This window comes from Bubalus bubalis, chromosome 19, assembly GCF_019923935.1.
Source record: "Bubalus bubalis isolate 160015118507 breed Murrah chromosome 19, NDDB_SH_1, whole genome shotgun sequence".
NCBI lineage: Eukaryota > Metazoa > Chordata > Mammalia > Artiodactyla > Bovidae > Bubalus > Bubalus bubalis.
In genome coordinates, this window is record NC_059175.1 from 1530391 (window position 1) to 1553017 (window position 22627).

The 22627-nt window shown below is 43.5% G+C and overlaps 1 protein-coding gene across 3 annotated transcripts in view; it reads left to right on the forward strand.

The window, feature by feature from the left end:
* The window catches only part of DOCK2 (dedicator of cytokinesis 2), a 457833-nt gene that overhangs the window by 166262 nt on the left and 268944 nt on the right, over nucleotides 1–22627 (forward strand). For all 3 annotated transcript variants that reach the window (XM_025270818.3, XM_025270819.3, XM_006075524.4), the window contains exon 26: nucleotides 6047–6195. In XM_025270818.3, the coding sequence (XP_025126603.2) occupies nucleotides 6047–6195 (149 nt within the window). The remainder of the gene's footprint in view (nucleotides 1–6046; nucleotides 6196–22627) is intronic.

Genomic DNA, 22627 nt, shown 5'->3' on the forward strand with positions numbered 1-22627 from the left:
TCCTGCATTGCAGGCAGATTCTTTATCATCTGAGCCACCGGGGAAGTCCTCAGGAGCAGCTAAGCTACCTACTTTTTAAATATTTCTAGGGATGGAGAACTCACTGTTGTATTTTTTCATGAGAATCTAATAATTTAGCTCCATTTTAAGTAGAATGTAAAGTCTGGTACTTCTCAAGGAGGTCTTCATTAACACCTAAAATCTTTCAACTGGCCCTTTCCCTTACACCCATATCTTTATAAGGAGATCTGGCTGAAGTATCTCAACTAGAATACCAGCAGAATGAACTTTAAAAAATATTCTTGTTTTATTTATTTGGCAGTGCTGGGTCTTAGTGGTGGCACATGAGACCTTTAGCTGTGGCATGTGGTATCTAGTTCCCTGACTAGGGATCGAACCAGGACCCCCTGCACTGGGAGCGCAGAATCCTAGCCACTGGACCACCAGGGAATTCCCAGAATGAATTTCAAAGGAAAAACCTGACTTTCACTACTTTGCTGCTCTGTTTTATGGCCAATGACAGTTGCCATTCCAAGAAAGTAAAGGCATCAGTTTTTTCTTGTCTACTTAAGTCTGCCTCTTATCTCTGTTGACTCTCTTGCTGTGATGGGCATTCTCTCCCACCCAAGAATAGAGACTGGCACTTCGGGAACCTTCAATAAACGGTAGACTGACAAGTGAAGTGAAGGAATGAGTTAATTAGTTGCCTCAGTAGACTAACTCTTTGTCTACCTTTACAGACCTCCTTTCTGTAGATCCTGTGTGCTTGTTAGTCGCTCAGTCATGTCTGACTCTTTGCGACCCCACAAATTGTAGCCCGCCAGGTTCCTCTGCCTATAGAATTTTTCAGGCACAAATACTAGAGTGGGTTGCCTATTCCTCCTCCAAGGGATCTTCCTGACCCAGGGATCAAAACTATGTCTCCTGCACTGGCATGCGGATTCCTTACCTGGGAATTCCCATTTACAGATGTAGAGGTTTTAAATGATTTTACATCTTGGATCACAAATGTCTGTTGTTTTGGGCTTTAAAACATTGTTTTTTTATGCTTTAAACTCAAGACCATACATTTCCTTCTCCAGATCTTTCTTTAAGCCCTTGCCAAATCTTTAGTTTCAACAGAAGCTAAGAATGTTGTGTCAGAGGGTAGGAATGCAGGGAGGTAGGATCCAGCGGTTTCATTCTCATTTGCCATCACTTGCACTGCTGCAGTAGCGTGTTCTCTGGTCTCTGCTCTTCGGCCTTTGCTTCCTCCAGCTGTTCTATATGCTGCGGTGGAATGCGTGTGTGCTAAGTTGCTTCCGGCTTGTCTGACTTTTTGTGACCCCATGGACTGTAGCCCTCCAGGCTCCTCTGTCCATGGGATTCTCCAGTCAGGAGTACTGGAGTGGGTTGCCATGCCCTCCTCCAGGGGATCTTCCTGATCCAGGGATCAAACCTTCATCTCTTATGTCTCCTGCATGGACAGGTAGGTTCTTTACTAGTGCCACCTGGGAAGCCCACAATGACGTGAGTCACTTTTAAAAAAAATATTGTTATGACTCCCTTTGCCCAGAGAACTTTGGAAGAACAAGGTTTTCATTGTTTTAAATTTCCTTTATTGCAGTCTCTTTTTATTTTACAAGAAAAATAAGCTTTTCAAAAAGGAAGACTTTATAATCCTTGCCTAATTTAATAAAAGAAAGAACAGTTCTTCTGGTGGGATTTAATTATGACAACATCAGTGAAGGGACTTAATTTTCATGAAGTTGGTGAGGCCCATCTGCCAAAGACAAAGAGTTTTGCAACTTCAAATGAACTCAGTTTTACCTATAACATCATTCTTTTATTTTTAAAGAAGATTTCTAACCTGGATATTGATAGCAAAGAAAGGTTACTGTTTGATTCTTGTTGCTTATAATGACAATTAGGTTTTGATCTGCATTCAAACTTGGACACGAGGTAAATGCCATCTTGGATCAATGATACCCCATTTCTGTGGACCTTTCTGTATGTGTTTATTGGCTGTGCCTCGTGACATGTGGGATCTTAGTTCCTTATCCAGGGATGAAACCTGTACCCCTGCTTTGGTAGTGCAGATTCTTAACTGCTGGACCACCAGGAAAGTCCCAATGTAACAAGCATTCTTACACACACAATTTCCTGCAACAAACAAAAAATTTCAAAGTTAAAGTTAACATCTTTTAGAAGGTAACTTTTAAAACGAATTGTTAAGTAAACGTTGCAGGAAATTTCTTTAGCAATATTAGTAAAGAGACTTGGACAAAATTTCAACTTTATGGTGACAAGATATGGGATAAGCAAAGATTTAACTTAAATTTTATGGTAATTAGTATGTAGATATTATACAGTCTTTTTTCTTATCTCTCTAAACAAAGGATAATGGCTAACTCAACATCTTGTATTCTCAAAAGTCCTTAGGCCCATTTCTTAAGTCCAAATAAAATACCATTAACCTGTAACCCTTGATTACATCTATAGTACTGAACAAAGCTGAGTCAAAATTTTGTTGCCTATAATTTTCTTTTTCCATAGAACTATAACCTTATGCCTACCACTGAATTTAAGAATTTTCTTTTTCAATATTATCTTCTATTATTCTAGGGCTTCCCTGGTGGCTCAGGTGGTAAAGAATTGGCCTGTAATGCAGGAGTCCTGGGCTCCATCCCTGGGTCCAGAAGATCCCCTGGAGAAGGGAATGGCTACCCACTCCAGTATTCTTGCCTGTAGAATTCCATGGACAGAGGATCCTGGCAAGCCATAGTCTATGCGGTCGCTAAAGTTGGGCACAAATGAGTGACTAACACAAACTATAACTTTATGCCAACCGTTGAATTTAAGAATTTTCCTTTTCAGTATTATCTCCTATTCTTCTACTTCCAAGAGACTATTCTACTTACCCAGGTCCATGTACTCTATTATTTATTTTTAAAAATTTTATTGAAGCATAGTTGATTTACAATGTTGTACCAATCTCTGCTGCACAGCAAAGTGATTCCATTATATACATATATTCTTTTTAATATTCTTTTCTATTATGGGTTATCACGAGATATCGAATATAGTTCCTTATGCTTTATAGTAGAACTTTGTTGTTTATCTGTCCTGTATATAATAGTTTATTCAACACATCTGCTGCTGCTGCATCGCTTCAGTTGTGTCCGACTCTGTGCTACACAACCACAAGTCTGTTCTCTCTGTCTGTGTTTTGTGGATACGTTCATTTGTGCCGTATTTTAGATTCCACTTGTAAATGATGTCATATGGTGTTTGCCTTTCTCTGTCCGACTGACTTCAGTTAGTATGATACTCTCTAGTTGCATCCATGTTGCTACAAATGGCACTGTTTTCTTCTTTTATATGTTTGAGTAATATTCCATTGTATGTATGTACCATATCTTGGTCCATGTACTCTAAATCACTCTCTGTTCTCTAAATCTCCACTCTATCAAAGGCAATATTATTTACTCACCAGTGACCATTTCAAATGACACCTCTTTTATTCATTCCACCAAGATTTACTGAATAGCTACTATGATCCAGATACTGTGTTGGACACTTGAGATTTAATTTGGCTGTCACAAAGCTTACACTTTGGTTGGATGAATGGGCATTAATTAATTACACTGGTTAGAATTTAATTACAAACTGATTTTGGTGCTCTGAGGGAAGGGATGTGATTCTGTCAGAGCCTATGAAGCTTCTATGCACCTTCCAGCCATAGATTATTTCTCTCTTCTGAAGCCCTCATGGCATTTAATAACTCTGCCAGTTGAAATCTTAGGCTGTGAGCAACATAAACCTATTCTAGTAAATTTAAGTAAAAATAAGTGCATTTGGATAATAAGGAGTAGTTCAAGAATAAGAGGAAAAGCTGGGGAACCAGTCTTCAGAGAGGGGAGACTCAGAGTAGCCCTGGGAGAGGAGGCAGCATCCACCAATGGGCAGCCTTCCCGGGGCGCTCCTGTGCAGACAGGTGAGCTCCCGGAGAGATAATACCGTCTGTCTGGTGGCTAAGAGCACAGGCTCTGCAGTCAGACAGGGGCCACCACCTACTATGTGTGCAGACTGGGGCATGTCCTGTTTCCTCATCAGCACAAGGGGAGGAATGACAGTATCTATCTGCCTCCTATAGGCACTGGGAACATTAATGGAGGTAATTCGTGCAAGACACTTAAAATGCACCTGGCACATTGTAAGCACTCCGTATGTTAGCAGTGTCAGCAATTACTGTTTTTAAATTTTCCTCGAGGTTCAAATCAAGGGGATATCCTAAATAGGGTCCCTTGCTCCTTGGAAGAAAAGCTATGACCAACCTAAACAACATATTAAAAAGCAGAGACATTACTTTGCCAACAAAGGCCCATCTACTCAAAGCTATGATTTTTCCAGTAGTCATGGATGGATGTGAGAATTGGACTATAAAGAAAGCCGAGCACCAAAGAATTGATACATTTGAACTGTGGTGTTGGAGAAGACTCTTGAGAGTCCCTTGAACTTCAAGGAGATCCAATCAGTAAATCCTAAAGGAAATCAGTCCTGAATATTCATTGGAAGGACTGATGCTGAAGCTAAAACTCCAATACTTTGGCCACTTGATGAGAAGAACTGACTCATTGGAAAAGACCCTGATACTAGGAAAGATTGAAGGCAGGAGGAGAAGGGGATGACAGAGGATGAGATGGTTGGGTGTCATCACCAACTCGATGGACATGAGTTTGAGTAAACTCCAGGAGTTGGTGATGGACAGGGAGGCCTGGCATGCTGCAGTCCATGGAGTCGCAAAGTCAAACATGACTGAGCGACTGAACTGAACTGAACTGAACCTGACCCTTGTCCAGAGGAAGGCAGGGAGCCTTGTGACAATATCTCTCGGATCATATTCCATCGCACATTGGCTCCCCAGGGTGAGACCAGGATGCTGTGCCAGAAGAAGGTGTGGACCCTGGGCTGACAGAACAAGAGATGGTGTCTCCTTCCCCCTGCTTTTACCTGACTCTGTCTGCTGCCTTTGCTCTTTGCATTGTTGCTGACTCCCCCGTCAAGTTTTAAGTGTCTAATGGGTGAGAACCATGTATTATCCCTGTACATCTAGAAATACAGTGCCTTCCACATCAGAGATGTTCAACTCTTATTTGCTGTATTGAATTAAAATAAAATCGTTGTGTATGAGTCACATTTTAGTGCTAGAAGCATCTAGGTGGGGATGACTTGAAATGTTTTTGAATTTTTCAGTTCCCTCAAGGTTTGCTGGTTTTAAGAGAAATATAAAAAGAAAGCTGCATAGGATTTCAGAACCTTCCAGATATTTCCTGAGACAGCATTGCCAAGAGAGTTACCCTTCTTTGCAAAGGTTTTAATTTATTTAAAATGAAAGCCATGGTGCATAAGGAATTGGGAAGTAATTCATTTTTTTTTTTTACTATTTATGCTAGTGAAAAATGTCTATCAATAGGGGTATGACAAATGAACAAATATATCCATACTGTAAAACAGCTGCAAAAACTTAATGTTGATCCCTATCTATAATAACATAGAAAGAGCTCCAAAACCATTGGTGACTAAAACAAGTACAGAACAGTACATACAGTGTAGTCCTCTTTTATAAAAAGGAAACAAAACAAGAATGATGCTATGTTTTTATACTGATGCATGCATATGTAAAACATAAAAAAATGATCTTGAAGGATTATCATCATAGTGTGATATGTTTTACTTAAATGAAAAGCCAAATCAAAAAGATGCTGCATATTTTATACCAGTATACACCCACCTATACACACATACATTTTTATATGTATATACACATATATGTGTATGGAATACAATAACGGGTTGGTTGCCTCTTGAGAGTGGGAGTTGGGAGAAGGGCCAGAATTGTAAATAATTTTCTAAGAAAATGGTAACCTAATTTCTAACATTTACATTTTTACAAGAAGGATATACTCGTGAATTGTTTCTGTGATGAAACATTATCTAGAAAAGAAAGAAAGGAAACTAAAACAAGCAAACAAGCTCATATGCCTCTGAACTGCCTTCATTCCAGAATGCCGGGACATTCTGCTTCCTGTCATCACCAAGGAGCTGAAGGAGCTCCTGGAGCAGAAGGACGACATGCAACACCAGGTCCAGGAGAAGAAGTACTGTGTCGAATTACTCAACAGCATTTTGGAGGTCCTCAGCTGTCAGGACGCGGTGAGTCTTCATGATGATGTAGATGTCCTGAACTCAGACTAGCGCTCAGTTGATTAAGTTCTAAAATATTGATGCTGATGAATAGCAGTTGAAGTCTAAAGATAAAAGTCAATGGCTTGCTCAGCAGGCTTATTTTTCCAGTGACTAACTCCCCATCTGTTAAAGACGGCTTGGGGACTAGAGCTGAGCGTGTAGCATTTTATCACCGTATTTCTTGTTGAATAGGCTTTCTTAGGGTGTGGGTATGGACATATTGTAGGCTTTTTAGATGAATTGTTCATTTATTAAAACCCTGACTTGTAGGGACGGAAATAAGGAAAATTTGCTATGCCTACATAGCCAAGAAAACTCACTTCCCTGCTTTCTGGGCTGATTTTCCTTGGTTTTCCTTCTTCTTCTTCTTTATTTATTTATTTATTTTTTTTTTATTTTTTAAACTTTACATAATTGTATTAGTCTTGCCAAATATCAAAATGAATCCGCCACAGGTATACATGTGTTCCCCATCCTGGTTACCTCCCACAGTGGTGAGATGGTTAAGACTCTTTATGGATGAACAGAATGCTCAGGCCTGGACCCTAGAGGTAGACTGAGGAGTAAGGTGGTGCTAGGGAGGTGGCCGTGGCCGTGAAGCCAGCGTATACTGCTTGACATCATTCAGAGGCTAGGCAAGCTTGAGCCCAAACGGAAAGTCTTGGTGGGAGTAAGTAGAGGGCTTCCAAAGGGCAGAGTCTGCAGAAGACAATGAGGAAGATGGAGTGGTGGTAACAGTAGAGACTGAGAAGTCTTTACTGATTAAACACAGGACTAGAATTCTTGAGACTTGAAGGTGGGGATAAACATTCTTGGTTGACTCAAGGTTCGTCTGGAACCTTACTTCATCCCTGAATAATGTCCAGGAGTGTCTGTCCCTAGATGGGCTGCTCTCAGAGCACCAGGTAGACTGAGACAGCCAGTAAGTCTTCCCTGAGTGTTTGTGTGACCATCCTCTCTCCTCCCTTCAGATTCACTGAGAAGGGCTTTCTAGATGAATTGGATCTGTGATTGACTATATTAGAAAACTACAAAACAGTATTTTTTCCTGCTCATATCCAATAGTGAACCATTATTATCAGTTTCCTAGTATGTCTCTCTTCTGTCATGTCTTTTCCACTTTTACCATCCTGGTTGTTTTTTCTTGTCTCATTTCTAGGTGAATGAGGCACATAACCAGCTTCATGCATTCATTCATTCATACATACAATGTACTAGGTATATGCCAGGCACTTGGCATACAAAGGCATATCTTTTTTCCTAAGAAAATACCTATAAATATATAAAGAAAAAGTGAGAATATAATACAGTGACTAAAATCTAGATGCATCCTGGGAACTGGAGCTACACAGACTCTGTGTGTGTGTGTGTGTGTGTGTGTGTGTGTGTGTAAACATTTTTTCAAGGAAGCCTTCTCAAGAGAAGGAAAGCTTCAACTTCACTATTCAGAAGTGAATAATTAAATAATGATCACCAATGCTACTTTATTTGCTATTCTGTAAGTACTTGCTAAATGCAGTCCAAGCCTTCTTTCTTCACACATTGATCACTGCTAAAGATTATCATTCTCATTTTACAAATGGAAACCTGAAATTCACAGACTTAAATTTCAAGGCCAGACAGCAAATAAATAGAAGGCTGAAAATTCGAACCCAGGTTGTCAGACTCCAAAGTCTGCATAATTATAGACCCTGGGGATACAAAAGCATGGTCTTTTCCCTCTTGTCTTTTCCTATCCTGTCTTTTTTGTGGGGAGAGTGAGTATAATGCCCCAAAGCTTGGGTACCTCTAATTCACTCTGTGAGAATGTTATGATGACGGGGTTATTTTCATCAGCATGTTTTCACTAGCCAGCTGTTGAACTGGTTCCAGTCTTTGCTATTTGATCTTTAAAAAAAAATTTAGGGAATCTTTGCTCTTACTCTCACCATGTAAAAAACATAACGATTGGCACACTGTATCTCCAGAAATTTCCCAAAGAATATGGCTTCTTCCTGCTGAAAAAAAGTTTCCAGTGTTTCTTATATAGTAGTGCTCAGGTCCCTTTTCATAGGGAAAAATTCCAGATACTTGGGCTTACGCTAGGGTACCCCTGTTTGAGGACACACTTATCACGTGTTCTGCCAATTTTCTGATTTGGGTAAAGGGGTGGCCCCAGTTCACAAATCAGTTGTTAAGCAGCAATGCTAGGCTCTGCCTGAGCCAGGGGAGTGGGCCCCTGGAATTCTATCCTGACAGGTTGTCATCATTTTGTCCACTGGGTAACACTGGACACTGGTGAGAAGGGGCTGCGCTCTCACACACCCCAAGTGCTTGGGGCTTCAAAGCCAACGAGTGCGTGGGAGGCCCAGGGCCCCCGTGGGGCTTGTGGCAGCTGGTCTTGAGGTGTGTGGGAGGCGTAGTGCCACTCTCCAGGGCCTCTGAGTGTGTGGGTTTGGTAATGACTTCTGAACCCGGGACTCACCCACCTCTTTCCCAGGATGAGCAGCTGTCTTTGCTGGTGAGTGGGTGAATAGCATTGCTACCATTGGGTTTGGAACAGTGTTGGCACCGTGTGCGAGCTTCACGTCTAACTTCTTCAGCTCATGAAGATAGAAATCTCTCCTTCCTCTTCTCAAAAACGTTTTCTTCCATGAAGAAGATCCATTCAGTAACCATTATTAGTTTGAGGTAAACCAAAAATCAGAAGTCCCAAAGTATCTAATCTAAATCTCTCTTGTTCCAGGCTGTGGAAGCTTTCAACTCTGGCTACACGTTGCATGACAGGAGAAGATTTTTAGAAAGTAGTTGTGCCCAGGTTCCAGTCCTAGCTGTTGTGCTTTGATTGACTGGCGTTGGCCAGAGTATCGCAATAGCGTGCTCATGGGGTGGTGATAATAGGCAGCAGGGTGGAGGACCACAGCCTTAGTGCAAAAGGTCTTAGACATGAGTGTACATCCCAGTGACCTGGAGGAGCTGTGAAAACAGGGTTCTGATCGTTAGGTTTGGAGGATGGGGCTGATCTCAGGTCGCCTCAGCCTGCAGCAGCTTGAAGCAGGTTTTGGTTCTGAGCCAGAGGGTGACAGAGAAGGCGATGGCACCCCACTCCAGTACTCTTGCCTGGAAAATCCCATGGACAGAGGAGCCTGGTAGGCTGCAGTTCATGGGGTCGCTAAGAGTCGGGCACGACTGAGCGTCTTCACTTTCACTTTTCACTTTCATGCATTGGAGAAGGAAATGGCAACCCACTCCAGTGTTCTTGCCTGGAGAATCCCAAGGACGGCGGAGCCTGGTGGTCTGCCGTCTATGGGGTCGCACAGAGTCGGACATGACTGAAGCAACTTAGCAGCAGCAGCAGCAGCAGAGGGTGAGGTTGGTCCATGGCAGTGAGAGGTCTGAATCCTAGCCACTAGGCCAGTGGCCAGTGACAAGGCCCTGGTCCTTTGGCTTTGCAGAAAAGAATTCCCACAAAGACAGAAAGTAGTGAAACAAGTAAAGTGTTTATTAGGAGGAAAGGAATATAGTCCATGTGGATAGATGCAGGCAGACCCATGGAGAGGGTCACTCCCTTGTGGTGTTTAAAATCACTTACATGGGGAATTTCTTCCAGGTTTCCTTTGGTCAACATTTTGATTTGCCAGGTTCTGAGTCCTTATTTGGTTTGTCTCAGGGTGCTCTCGTGTGTCTGTGTGTGTGTGTGTGTGTGTCTGTGCGAGTGTGCATCTCTCAGCCAAGATGGATTTCAGTGAAGAGGCCTATTGGTAGCTTAGCATCACTCTTCTTTTGACCTCCAAGGAACTTTCTATTTGGGAAGGTCTCCTTGACTTTAAGAATGAGAAATATGAGGTCTCTTATCTGGGTAGGGCCCAGCCTCAGCTCTTGATTGTTGTTGTCCTGTTGTTGTTGTTGTTTAGTTGTTCAGTTGTGTCCAATGCTTTGTGACTCTGTGGACTGTAGCCCGCCAGGCCACCAGTCTCCTCTGTCCACAGAATTTCCCAGGCAAGAATACTGGAGTGGGTTGCCATTTCCTTCTCCAAGGGATCTTCCTGACCCAGGGACGGAAACCTGCGTCTCCTGCCTTGGTAGGCAGATTCTTAACCACAGAGCCGTCAGGGAAGCCCTGCCCTCCCCTGCCTCGATTGTCCTGCTGTTGATATTTTGGAGTTTGTGTCTGCAGAGAATGGGCTCCAATTGCTCACTTGGTGGAGGTGGGAGGCATCTACCTCCTGCTTCAAGGCCTGATTATTTATTTTTCTAACAAAATGCCCAGATGATGTGGATACTGCTGGTCCAAGGACTACACTGTAAGAGCCACTGCTCTAATGGGACCTAATTTTTTTTAACCTTCACTATTCACCAGTAATGGAAGAACAGTTGGGCTCATCCTCAGTTCTTTACCTTCTTAATTGAAGAGCCCTTTCCAGTCTATAAACCGTCTCCTCTTCCAATATGGCATTTAATAAACCGTAGAATGGCAGTCTTCAAACACATTGATTTGTGCTCATCAACTCATTTTTATGTGGTAGTGGGGACATGGCCTGTGTGAAGATCTGACTTTGAAAATCCAAACCATCAGATGTGCTTTTGGTTTCTTCAGGCACCAATTTCTCAAAATTGGAAATTTGGAAGAGAAAAACGAGAAAGACTCCTAGGTTAAATGCCCTGGATGTTTCTTCTGGTTGCTTGGATCCTCTGTGTTGATAACAACATAGCCATCTATTTTTAAACTGACTTTCTCTTGGCACCATGGAATAGCCTGTCTCTCCATCTCAAGCATGGGCTATACCTGCCTCCTAAACCATTGCCAAGGGGCAGAGCCACGTGTGGAAATTTAGTAATTACAGTGCAGGTTGCGAGCTTCCTTTTTGGGGGACCTTGTGTGTTTGAGGAATGGGAAAGAATGCTTGTCTTCAGTAGGTTGTCATTATCTGTGTAATTACAGCCCAGCACAGCAGGCCTGGCATGAGGAAGCTATGTTTTCCTATTACTACCTTCTTCACTGTAACCCTGGGTGGCTTATGATTCAGGAAGGTTTGTCTGCCTAAGCTTAGGTCTTGATAGAGAGATATATATATATATATATTTTTTTTTTTTTTTTTTTAATTCATGTTTGGCTGTGCTGGGTCTTCGTCGCATACAGGCTTTCTGAAGTTGTGGCAGGCGTGTTCTGCTCTTACTTTAATATGTGCACGTCTCTTTGCAGTGGCTTCTCTTTGCAGAGCGCAGGCTCTAGGGCACGTAGACTCAGCAGTTGCAGCAAGTGGGCTCAGTAGTTGGGGCACATGAGCTTAGTTGTCCCATGGCATGTGCGATCTTCCCAGGCCAGGGGTCAAACCCGTGTTTGCGACGTTGGCAGGCAGATGGACCAGCGTGGAAGTCCCTTGCTATTTCCTAATGGTCCTGTTACGTTCCCTCACTCAGCTTGCTTGAGTCGCACTTTAACATAGGAGAGGCACAGGCTTAGGTGAAGGGGGAAAGGCCTGACTTCTGCCTTAAGTCCCGTATTAACTCCTTTCCTCCCCCTCACCTGAGCAAGTTTAGTTGTCAACTTAGGTTACTTTGAAAGATGGTTTCAAACTGGCTTTGTCCTATGCTTTGCTGGCTGCCAAGTAACTCATAACGTTCAATCTTGTGCCAGACCTGGAGGGAGTTGGCTTCTTCCCCCCACACCACTAAATCAGGCTTTTCACTTGTATGTTTCATTTCTCCGACAGACAGGAGAGTCGTCACGTTGTACCCTGCATAGTGATCACAAAGTGGGTACAGATGACTCCTGATTCTGAAGAGGGGATCGTGTTGGGTATATCTGCATCATGAAGGTAGAGAACCTGCAGAATCAGCTTGAAAACAAAACAAAAACAAAGCCTTTTGAGCCCATTGACTAAACCTGAGGAGTTTTACCAAGGTCCTCTGATAGTCATGATTGGTTTGGGGTTTATGCTATCTTTATTCATCAACTTAGACACTGGTAGAGAGGGGTTTTGCTCATGCTTGAAATGTCCTTTCCTATTCCTGTTCTTTTTATGTAAGTAGAAATCCCAAACTCCTTTTAGGCTCAGCTTGGGTAATAATTCCCATCTGCAATCTCACTTTTGTGTCCTCTCTACACCCCTCGTCCTAAGGCAGGTTTGAGGACTTGCTTCTCTGTGTTCATGGCCATGTGTTCATGGCCATGTGTTCAGACTGACACGACAGAACTGACTGCTGTGTCCCGCTTTCTGCTGTGTCTCCTGCCAGGCTCGGAGCACCGAAGCTCAGAGAGCAAGCCTCACTCCCGCCACCTCGCAGAGCTTACCCTTCCAGCCTTGCCTCTTGCCGATTCCACTCTGACTCTCCAGCCTCCTCTCTGTTAAAGTTCTTTGAGTGCCTCAAGTGCCCACACTCTCTCTCTGCTGGGCTGCTGTGTGTTGTCTGCATTGTCAGAGTGCACCGCCTCTTCTCTTTGCCTAGCTAAATCCTACCTAATGTTCAGAAGCCAGATGAAATGTCACTTTCCCTGGGAAGTGTTCTCTAGCCCTCCTCCACAGCCCTCTCTAGTGGTCCATGGAGCTCACGCCAGGGTTATCATCCTCTGTGGACCCATCTGTCTTGTAACTGGGAGTGCCCTGCTCTGCTGTGTAGCCCTCCCCTTCCCCTTGCACATCCTGTGTGAAGCCTGGCTATCTGTTAAAGGAATGGAGAAGTGAGTGAATATGACTTCTCCACACCAGGGGCAGAGCCTGAGTTCTCCATCGGGTCTTCCACTCTGAGTGCTGAGAGGGTATGCTCCTTCCTCTTTTGGTCTTCCTTGGTAGCTCAGCTGGTAAGGAATCTGCCTGCAAGGCAAGACATCCTGGTTTGACTCCTGGGTCAGGAAGATCCACTGGAGAAGGAATAAGCTACCCATTCCAATATTCTTGGGCTTCTCTGATGGCTCAGCTGGTAAAGAATCCTCCTGCAATGCGGGAGACTTGGGTTTGATATCTGGGTTGGGGAGATCCCCTGGAGAAGGGAAAGGCTACCCACTCCAGTATTCTGGCCTGGAGAATCCCATGGATATATAGTCCATGGGGTCACAAAAAGTCAGACACGACAGAGCAACTTTCACTTTGGATATCAAGTACAGAGGTTGAATTAATCACACAGTTTATGACACATTTTCCTCATCGGTCTTTGCAAGGCCCTCTCTGGTTTCAGGTATGTGTGTGTGTTTTCACCTTTGTCCTTATCTCTTGCTTCCACTCCCCTACCTTCGCTACCTGCTTCAGTCAATTCAGCTACTATGTTGAATACACATGTGTGAATTTGGGTGCATGTGTTTTAAAACACACAAACACATCCACTCACCCTCATGTCCCTTCCTTACAGAGGAGCTGACATTGACTGCAAAAGAGCATTAGCAAATTCAGTCCTGTGAAGGCCCCCTGGGTGGGGAGGGCCTGAGGTGGGCACAGGGAGTCGTCTGTCCAGGGGTGTTCTTGGTCTAGTGCTGCCTGGACCTTCCACGTGTGATACAAGCAGACCCTGCCCCCTGTCCTTGGCTGTCTTCCTCTGAAATTCTGGGCTCCTGTGAATCCCAGGCAGCCTGCCTGATGCAGGCTAGAAGAGAGGCTGATGCTGCCTCTTTGCATTATCAATTAAGTCCCAGGATCAATACCACCCTGCAGAAGCAGCAGGGTTTTCTTCTAACCTATCTGCTCCCTCATATATCACATGAAAGACAGGAAGACAAGACTTGCTGAAATTCTTTTGTCTGTGAGGCATTCCAAACAGAACAGCCAATTAAGCTCTGAACTTAAAGTTGAAATAGATGGGAATCCTATACTTCCGCTGTGTCTAAGGCCATTTTTTATTTACCTATTGCTCTTCCTGTGCATCTGTGGTGTTAAATGTCCTCTTCCTAGGCTAGCGGAATGGCACAGCAGTGTCATGGACAGTGACATGTGGGACACTGTCTTTCTGGGTGCCCTTCAACCTGCAAAGTGCTTTCTCATACATCACAGTTGTTCTGTTTCTGGCCACCACATGGCAAGGTCAGTTTTATTATCCCCATTCTACTGGCGTAGAGTGGGAAGCTTGGTGACATTCCTAAGGTCAGAGAGTTAGTAAAAGGCAGAGCCGGCAGGGACTCACCCTATCTCACTCCACAGTCAGCCTTTCACACATCACTGCGTCTTCCATGACTTCACTGACACACTACCTCTTAACACTTTACGAGCATCATTTCCCTGGTGGAGGTAAGAGCATGAGCTTTGGAGTTAGGCTGCATTCATGCATCCATCCCACAAACAACGGAAAGAACCCTGTGTGCTACCCCGCATGCTGAAGCTATAGGAGTGAGCAGAGCTGGGGCGTGTGCTCACTCTGCTTCTGATTATCTGGGGAACCCTGGAAGTCAAGTAATCTCCTGGTAAAAATAGGCTTGCTGTGTCCCTGGGTGGGTGTGCCAGGATTACAAGAACATCTGTGAAAGCATGCAGCATTGTACTCGGTGGATAATCTCTACTGGATCCATGTGGCTTTGCTTCTTCCTTCACTAGTTCCCTTCCCTCCTAAGCTCTTTCCACTGTTTTGGGGTGCTTCTGAAACATCCCTGTAATTCTTTCAAGAATGGTTAAGGGCCAAGTGATCTCCTGGGAGAATGGCAAACAGGTCCCAGGCTTAGGGAGCATTCGGTGTGGTGTCGGCACTGAGGCAGAGCGCAAGCGGCCCTGGCAGCAGCCGATGTTTTGGAGCCCTCGCAGGCATCGCGGGGGCCTGGCCACGGAGCGCAGGGGCTGCTGGAGCAGAGCCGTCACCCGCGGGCACCCGGCCCTCACGCGGCTCCTGGAGGGCCTGGAGAGGGCACCAGCCTGCGCCTCAGGGCTCCTTTGGGGTACTCCAGGACTATGGGGCTCATGATAGCCGCTGTATGGGACAGTATGCTGGAGCTGGCTTGTACCGGCTCATGGAAACCAAGTGTTAAAGGTTTAGGAAGTTTGTGAGCTATTTGTTAAATAACAGCCATCATTAAAATTTTATATAAATATCTACAACTAATAAATGATATTGAAGTCAAAGGTAATAAATATATACTCAGGAGTATCACTTCCTAATTATCTTACCATACTTTATTCTTATCTATGAGCTTGAGGTTATTTATATCTGTTGTGTCTGTATGGTAGAAATGCATACAGATAGTTACTATTATAGATGTTAATATTTAATGCTCTGCTGCAGCCCGTTTCTTCCCAATTCTGTGTTCAGCAGTATCATCATTGGTAGCTTGAAATCAACCATGAAGGAAGTACTCATTCCAGAAAATTGACAAATGCTTAATATCCAGACTTTTATTTTTTCTCTTCTTGGAGAGACAATTGACAAACATTTACCAGCATACCACTGTCTGGGATTCAGAGAAATTTCAAAGAAAATTTCAAAGAAAATTCAAAGAAATGAAAAAACCCCACAGGTTCAGGGGAGCTGCCTGTGTGCCTCCTCTTTTTGCCAGCGATCCTGGATCTGCTGTGTCTAAAGGTTCTCATGAGACTGGTGAATGAAAGGATGCTCCAGGGATGTCACAATTCAAAGACAAACTAAACACCCAACCTAGAACAGAGATAAGGAAATTTGTTTCATTTCCCATGGCAATTCTCACTGATTACCAATAACTTCTTTCCTTGTAGCATGCGGGATTTTTGAGGGCCTGTGTGGGCCAGTGAGGATGAGAGCCCAGATGCCTGCATAGGTGGTGGATGGGGATGAAGGCTTGAGTGCCATTCCTAAACCAGACGTCTAAGCCACACGGCTGTGGGAAAGGCACGTTTGACAGGGAGGTTACTGTCTTTCAATGCAGTCGTTTTTGGCCTTTGGGTCTTAAATAAGGTTTAAAGATTATAAAAAGCTCTCTTTTGATTAGGCAAGCATTTCGGTTATCATTGTTACAAGGAAGAACCACCAATGGATGCTAAAGGTGATGGGCAAAAGCCTGATGAGAAACAGAATATTTGTATAGTCTCAGGGTATCCTCCCAAAACATCTGCCTACCAATAACACAAGGAAAGACAGTAGGTTCACAGTGTGGGAACCTGACAGGCACCCCCGTAGCCAGGTGGTGAAAGGGAGCGTCTCCAGGAAGGACACATCAGCAGCCTGTGCCTCCCGAGAAGCTGTACTGAGAAGGACACAGTACTGCTTTCCTAGAGAGTCCTGTCAGGAACATACAACCAGTCTCATAATGAGAAAGCTTTCAACAAGCCCCAGCAGGGGCTGTTCTACAAAATAGCAGATGAGTACTCTTCAGAACTTAAGGCCATGAAAGATGGGGAAGTACCAAGGCACTGTCACAGATTGGTGGGGATTTAGGAGATGTGACAACTGAATTCAAAGTAGGATCCTGAATTAGGTCATGAAGCAGAAAATGGACATGAGAAGGAAAACTGGCAAAATTAGAATACAACTGTTCTGTTAGAGAAGACTCTTGAGAATCCCTTGAATGGCAAGGAGATCCAACCAGTCCATCCTAAAGGAGATCAGTCCTGCATGTTCATTGGAAGGACTGATGTTAAAGCCGCAACTCCAATATTTTGGCCACCTCATGCGAAGAGCTGACTCATTGAAAAAGACCTTGATGTTGGGAAAGATGGAGGGAAGGAGGAGAAGAGGATGACAGAGGATGAGATGATTGGATGGCATCACTGACTCGATGGACATGAGTTTGGGTAAACTCTGGGAGTTTACCGGGGAGGTCTGGTGTGCTGCGGTTCATGGGGTCGCAGAGAGTTGGACACGACTGAGTGACTGAACTGGTGATTAGTTAATAATACTGTACTGGAACAAATGTTGTGCTTTGATATTGTGCTCTGATTACGCTACCATTAAGATGTTAACACTAAGGGAAGCTGGATGAAGGGTACATAGGAATTTTCTTTACTGTTTTTGCAACTTTTCTGTAGGCCTAACATTATTTTTCTTAATAAGCTTACTTTGAAGTGTTTCAGGAAGGATTGCTCACTTCCAAAGAATGCATTTTGAGGGTGAGCAGTTTCCCAAAGCACACCTGTTCCAGTGTGAAGGGCTGCTGATACATAAGGGGTTTTCTGTGCTTTTTTCAGTCAAAAATGACAAAACTCACAGACAAATGACCAGCCTTACTAGAGGATTCCACTCTGTTAAATGCCCCAATCTGTCTGGAGGTGATTGGAACCTCCTACTAAGTGAGTTATTGGGGAATTACTTGACTCAGTCATCTCAGCATGCGTTAACCGAGGATGACGCTGTGGGGACTGAGAATATGGAGGAGGTTTGCAGCCTGTCCTGGTCACGAGGACCTTGCACGTGGCAGCACTGCCCAGGGTTGTTTGTTAGCTCTATCCAGGTGGTAATTCCTAGGCCAGTGTTTGGCACCTGAATGTCACCTGATCTTTGCTTGGCAAGTTTAGCAAGTGGATGGTTTGGCATAACTTACTAGATGGTCTTTGGGTCATTTATTGTCAGGGGAGCCACCTGGAAAATTAGTAGACAGTTTTTGTTGACAGTTGACTAGAACTTAGCACCAACTAGAAATAATTCTCAAGATGTTCTTCAATATTCCTCTATTTGCCATGACCAAAGTCTAAAAGAGTTTCTTGGTGTTCAGTCACTGAGTCGTGTCCAAATCTGTGCCCTGGTAGGCTTCAGCATGCCAGGCTTCTCTCTCCTTCACTATTTCCTGCAGTTTGCTCAAAATTCATGTCCATCAATTCAGTGATCCCATCCAACTATCTCATCCTCTGTTGCCCCCTTCTCCTTTTGCCATCAATCTTTCCCAGCATCAGTGTCTTTTCCAAAGAGATGGTTCTTCACATCAGGTGACCAAAGTATTAGAACTTCAGCTACAGTCCTTTCAATGAATATTCAGGGTTGATTTCCTTTAGGATTCACTGGTTCGATCTCCTTACTGTCCAAGAGACTCTCAAGAGTTTTCTCTAGCACAACAATTTGAAAGCATCAATTCTTTGGCACTCAGCCTTCTTTATGGACCAACTTTCACATCCTTACATGACTAACCACTGAAAAAATCCTAGCTTTGACTATACAGTCCTTTGTCAGCAAAGTGATATCTCTGCTTTTTAATATGCTGGCTAGGTTTTGTCATAGCTTTCTTGCCAAGAAGCAAGCCTCTTTTAATTTCATGGCCACAGTCATGGTCCACAGTGATTTTGGAGCCCAAGAAAATAAAATCTGTCACTGCTTCCACTTTTGCTATTTGCCATGAAGGGATGGGACTGGTTGTCATGATCTTAGTTTTTTTAATGTTGAATCTCAGGTCAGCTTTTTCACTATCCTCTTTCACCCTCATCAAGAGGCTCTTTAATTCCTCTTCACTTTCTGCCATTAGAGTGGTATTATCAGCATATCTGAGGTTGTTATTTCTCCTGGCAGTCTTGATTCCAGCTTGTGACTCAACCAGTCCAGTGTTTCACATGATGTACTCTGCACATAAATTAAATAAGCAGGGTAACAATATACACCCTTGACGTACTCCTTTCCCAATTTGGAACCAGTCTGTTGTTCCATGTCGGGTTCGAACTGTTGCTGTTTGACTTGCATACAATTTTCTCAGGAGGCAGGTAAGGTGGTCTGGTAGTCCCACCTCTTTAAGAATTCTCCAGTTTGCTGTGATCCACACAGTCAAAGGCTTTAGCATAGTCAATAAAGCAGAAATAGATGTTTTTTTGGAATCCCCTTGCTTTTTCTATGATCCAACAGATGTTGGCAGTTTGATCTTTGGTTCCTCTGCCTTTTCTAAATTCAGACTGTACATCTGAAAGTTCTCAGTTCATGTACTGTTGAAACGTAGCTTGAAGGATTTTGAGCAAGACCTTGCTAGCATGTGAAATGAGCGCAATTGTGCAGTAGTTTGAACATTCTTTGGCATTGCCCTTCTTTGGGATTGGAATGATAATTGACCTTTTCTAGTCCTTTGGTCACTGCTGAGTTTTCCAAATTTGCTGGCATATTGAGTACAGCACTTTAACCCGCAGCTAAATTCACTACGTCCTTTTGGCTCTCTCCCAACTGCTTCCCAGGGCCGGGATGAGGGTTGGGCAAGTGATGCATTTGCCTGAGGCTAGGGACAAAGTGTAATTGGGCACCAAAAATTCGGTAATCAAGAAAAGCTGTATTTCAATGCAACATTTTTAAAAACCAGTATTTTAAGATTTTGTTCATCATTTATTTTTCTGCCTTAATTTGTATTTTTTAAAATATGGCATTAAATTTTACTTTCCTTGATTAATGAGCTTTTTGATGCTCTTGCAGTATTGTCTCCTGGGTAAGAGCCTTGATCACATTACTCTCTCATCTCAGTCCTGGCAGTTTATGGAGCCTTCAATCAACACCAGCTGCCTGCAATGGCAAATCTGGGCTCTGACCCATGAATGGGCAAGTTGGTAACTTACAAGAGTAGAGAAAGTACCTTTCTGTTCAGACCTGTTCAGAAGACTGTAGAGGATGCTGTGAAGATTTCTGTCTGTAGGGAACAATTGCATAAAAGCACAAGTTGAAAGGAACAGCCATTTACACTAAACCTTCTCTGGGCCAGCCACTTGTTTTCCAAAAAACACTTCTTATATATTGCTTGAATTAAATCTCCTGTTCACAGCTGGGAGGCATGAGTTAAAAGACTGCTCAGCAGCAGAAAAATATCACTATAGTTGGTCCAGGTTACAGTTACTGAGGGAACTATAACTTTGATTTGTTCAACTGGTAGAAATGTAAATCCTTAAGTGAAGAAGAAAGTGCTGTTTTGAAGATGCTTTTGATCTACAGCTCTGTCTAAAGAGTCCCAGCTGCCATAGGCAGGGACAGCCACCAGTGACTGCACCAGGGAAATTTCCAGAAAACAACCCAAGAATTCTAGAATGGACATTTTCTCAGGGCGATTTTAGATAACATTAGTCTTAGAGATAAGCACAGTTGATTTAGCAGCCAAGATTGGGGGGAAAAAGTGTTTAGTTTCAGTACAATTTCTCCAAGCAGCATAGCATCCTAAAGTTGTCTTTCACTTTCTATTTATTACCTTTCCCTCTACCAGGAATATAAACTCAGCTTAGCTTTTTCTCTCCAACCACATTTCCTACCACTTTCAGCGGCATTCTGGGTTCTGGGGAGACCCCTCTGACTCGTCCACTGAGCCTTCCTGCTTCTTGCTCTCTGTTTGTCCTTGGCCTGTTCCCTCCATGTTTTGGGATTCTTTTTCTTCCTTTTTCTTATCCTGAGGGCCTTCAACTGGTGGTTCACAGCCTGAATCTAGTCGCGGATGTGTTTTGTTTGGCTTGCCAAATTACTTACTACAAACCACAGTCCCATCTCTTCCTGTTGCTTCCTAATATATCTGTCTGGATTCCCGTGTGTTCATTTCTGTCGTAGCCCGCTACATATCTCAGCTGTGACATCTGAACGCCTTGTGCCATCTGATGCCTTGGCAGGCCCCGCCCAGTTTCCCTCCTGTTGAGAAATCGTCCTGGGTTCTGTGAGCCCAGCCTTAGTCGCTTTGCCTGCAGCATGCCGACAACTGCTGGTCTGTTGTGGAGTTCAGCATTCAGCTGTGTGCTGTGTTACGTTTATTCTTGTCGTATTCGGACTGTCTGGCACGTGCGGAAGGAGGACCAGCACTTTTTTTTATTACTTCTCTTTGCAGTGAAGGTTATGTCTTTCCACTCTTTGATCGTGAACATCTGCTGTTTGTCAGGCAGTGTTCTAGGCATAGGGGTGGGAGGCAAAGGTGCTTAAGACAAAATGCTGTTACATTTACGACGTCTGAGACCTGTTTCCTAGGACTCTCCAGCTCTAGTCTGGGGAGTCAATGGTCTATGCGTTTTGGGAGGCACACTTGTCCTCTGCCTTTCGCTATGGTTATCAGTCTTACCACTGCCATCATGAACTCTCTGAATATCCAAAGCAGAACTATTTTGAAACCTGGGTTAATTGCCCTCATCTCTGACACCACCCTTCCCCCCATTCCACCTTGCCCCAGCCCATTTCGAAGACATATATTTACCCCAGTCTCCCAGAATTTTGACACAGACCACCACCTACTGGAAGTGCTCTTATGAACATGCCTCATAGCTGGTTTACAGCCTCTCCGTGCACAGGGCTGGTCCAGTCTTATGTTTTCTCTGTATTTCTACATTGCCTGGGCATAGTGCCGGATTCTGAGCAGATACTCAATAATTAATCTTTGTGGTTTGATTGATCCTCCCATCTTCAATTAGTCTACTTTCCAGAAATACATGCTGACACTAATTTTATTTTTTGTGTTCAGCAAAACCTAATGAGAAAGGTAAATCAGCTGCGGTTGTAAATCAGCTTCATATAAAAAACAGGTACTAACTTTTGAGTATTGTTGTGCTCCTAAAGCTGTTCATACATCAGTTTAGAATTCAGCATGCATTTTCTGATGGAAATCATGCAGAAGATTAATGGTGGTGAAATTTCCAGGCCAGCCTGTTTGAGCCTGTTTAACCTATAGTGTAATTGAACTCTAGACAGAGAGCAGAGGCTCATATTTACTTGTTGGCATTACATGAATAGTTCACAGAGACTGTACATGCTTCACCTTACGTGACTCTCATTACAACAACACCTTTGAAGTGTCCTTTAAGCCTCATGGATGCAAAGACTGCATCTGTGTTGTTCACTGTCATGTCCTAACATAATACCTGTGCAGGTTGGATAGTCAAAAAATAGTTTTCATTGAGTCAGAGTCTAGTCGAAAGAGCTCTGGACACACACTGGCCGTGGGTTTGAATCCCGGCTTCCGCTCTCACTAGCTGCGTGCTCATTGGGAAGTTATATGTCCTGCATGAGCCTGGCTCACCTCTCCATGTGTTGTTAGTCATGGCCACCATGCTAATACTCAGTATAGGTTTCTTCTATCCTTCCCTCTTGCCCTGATGTAATCCCCCCAAAAGTATTTGATTAATGATGTCTGCTTCCCAGGCTGTACTGGTTGAGGTGGTGGTGACAGGAAGGTGGTTTTTGGTATCAGAGTCTTTCAACTGTTTTTGAGGACATGTGAGTTCTATTTCCAGCTCTAGTTCTGACAGTCTGTGTGATCTGAAGCAAGTCACTCAAACATCTTTGAAAAGTTGATGGATTTCAATTATTTTCAAGCTTTTCCACTTAAGTATCTCTAAATTTAGGTGAATGAATATAAATTCTCAATATTCTGGAGATCTTTCCCAAAGCTGAATTTATTTGAATTCAATCTCTTGCTTTATCTTAATTATTCATGCATGCTTTATTTTCTACTTCACGATAGACCCATGTTTTAAAAGTATTCCTGTTATTTGTGAGTCTCCCATAAATGAGTGTTATTGTAAGCCAAACACTGTGTGAAAGACCTTGTCTGCAGGACTCAGCTCTTACTGTGATCCTGTGAGTGAGCTCTTATCATGCCCTGGTTGCTGATGAGCAA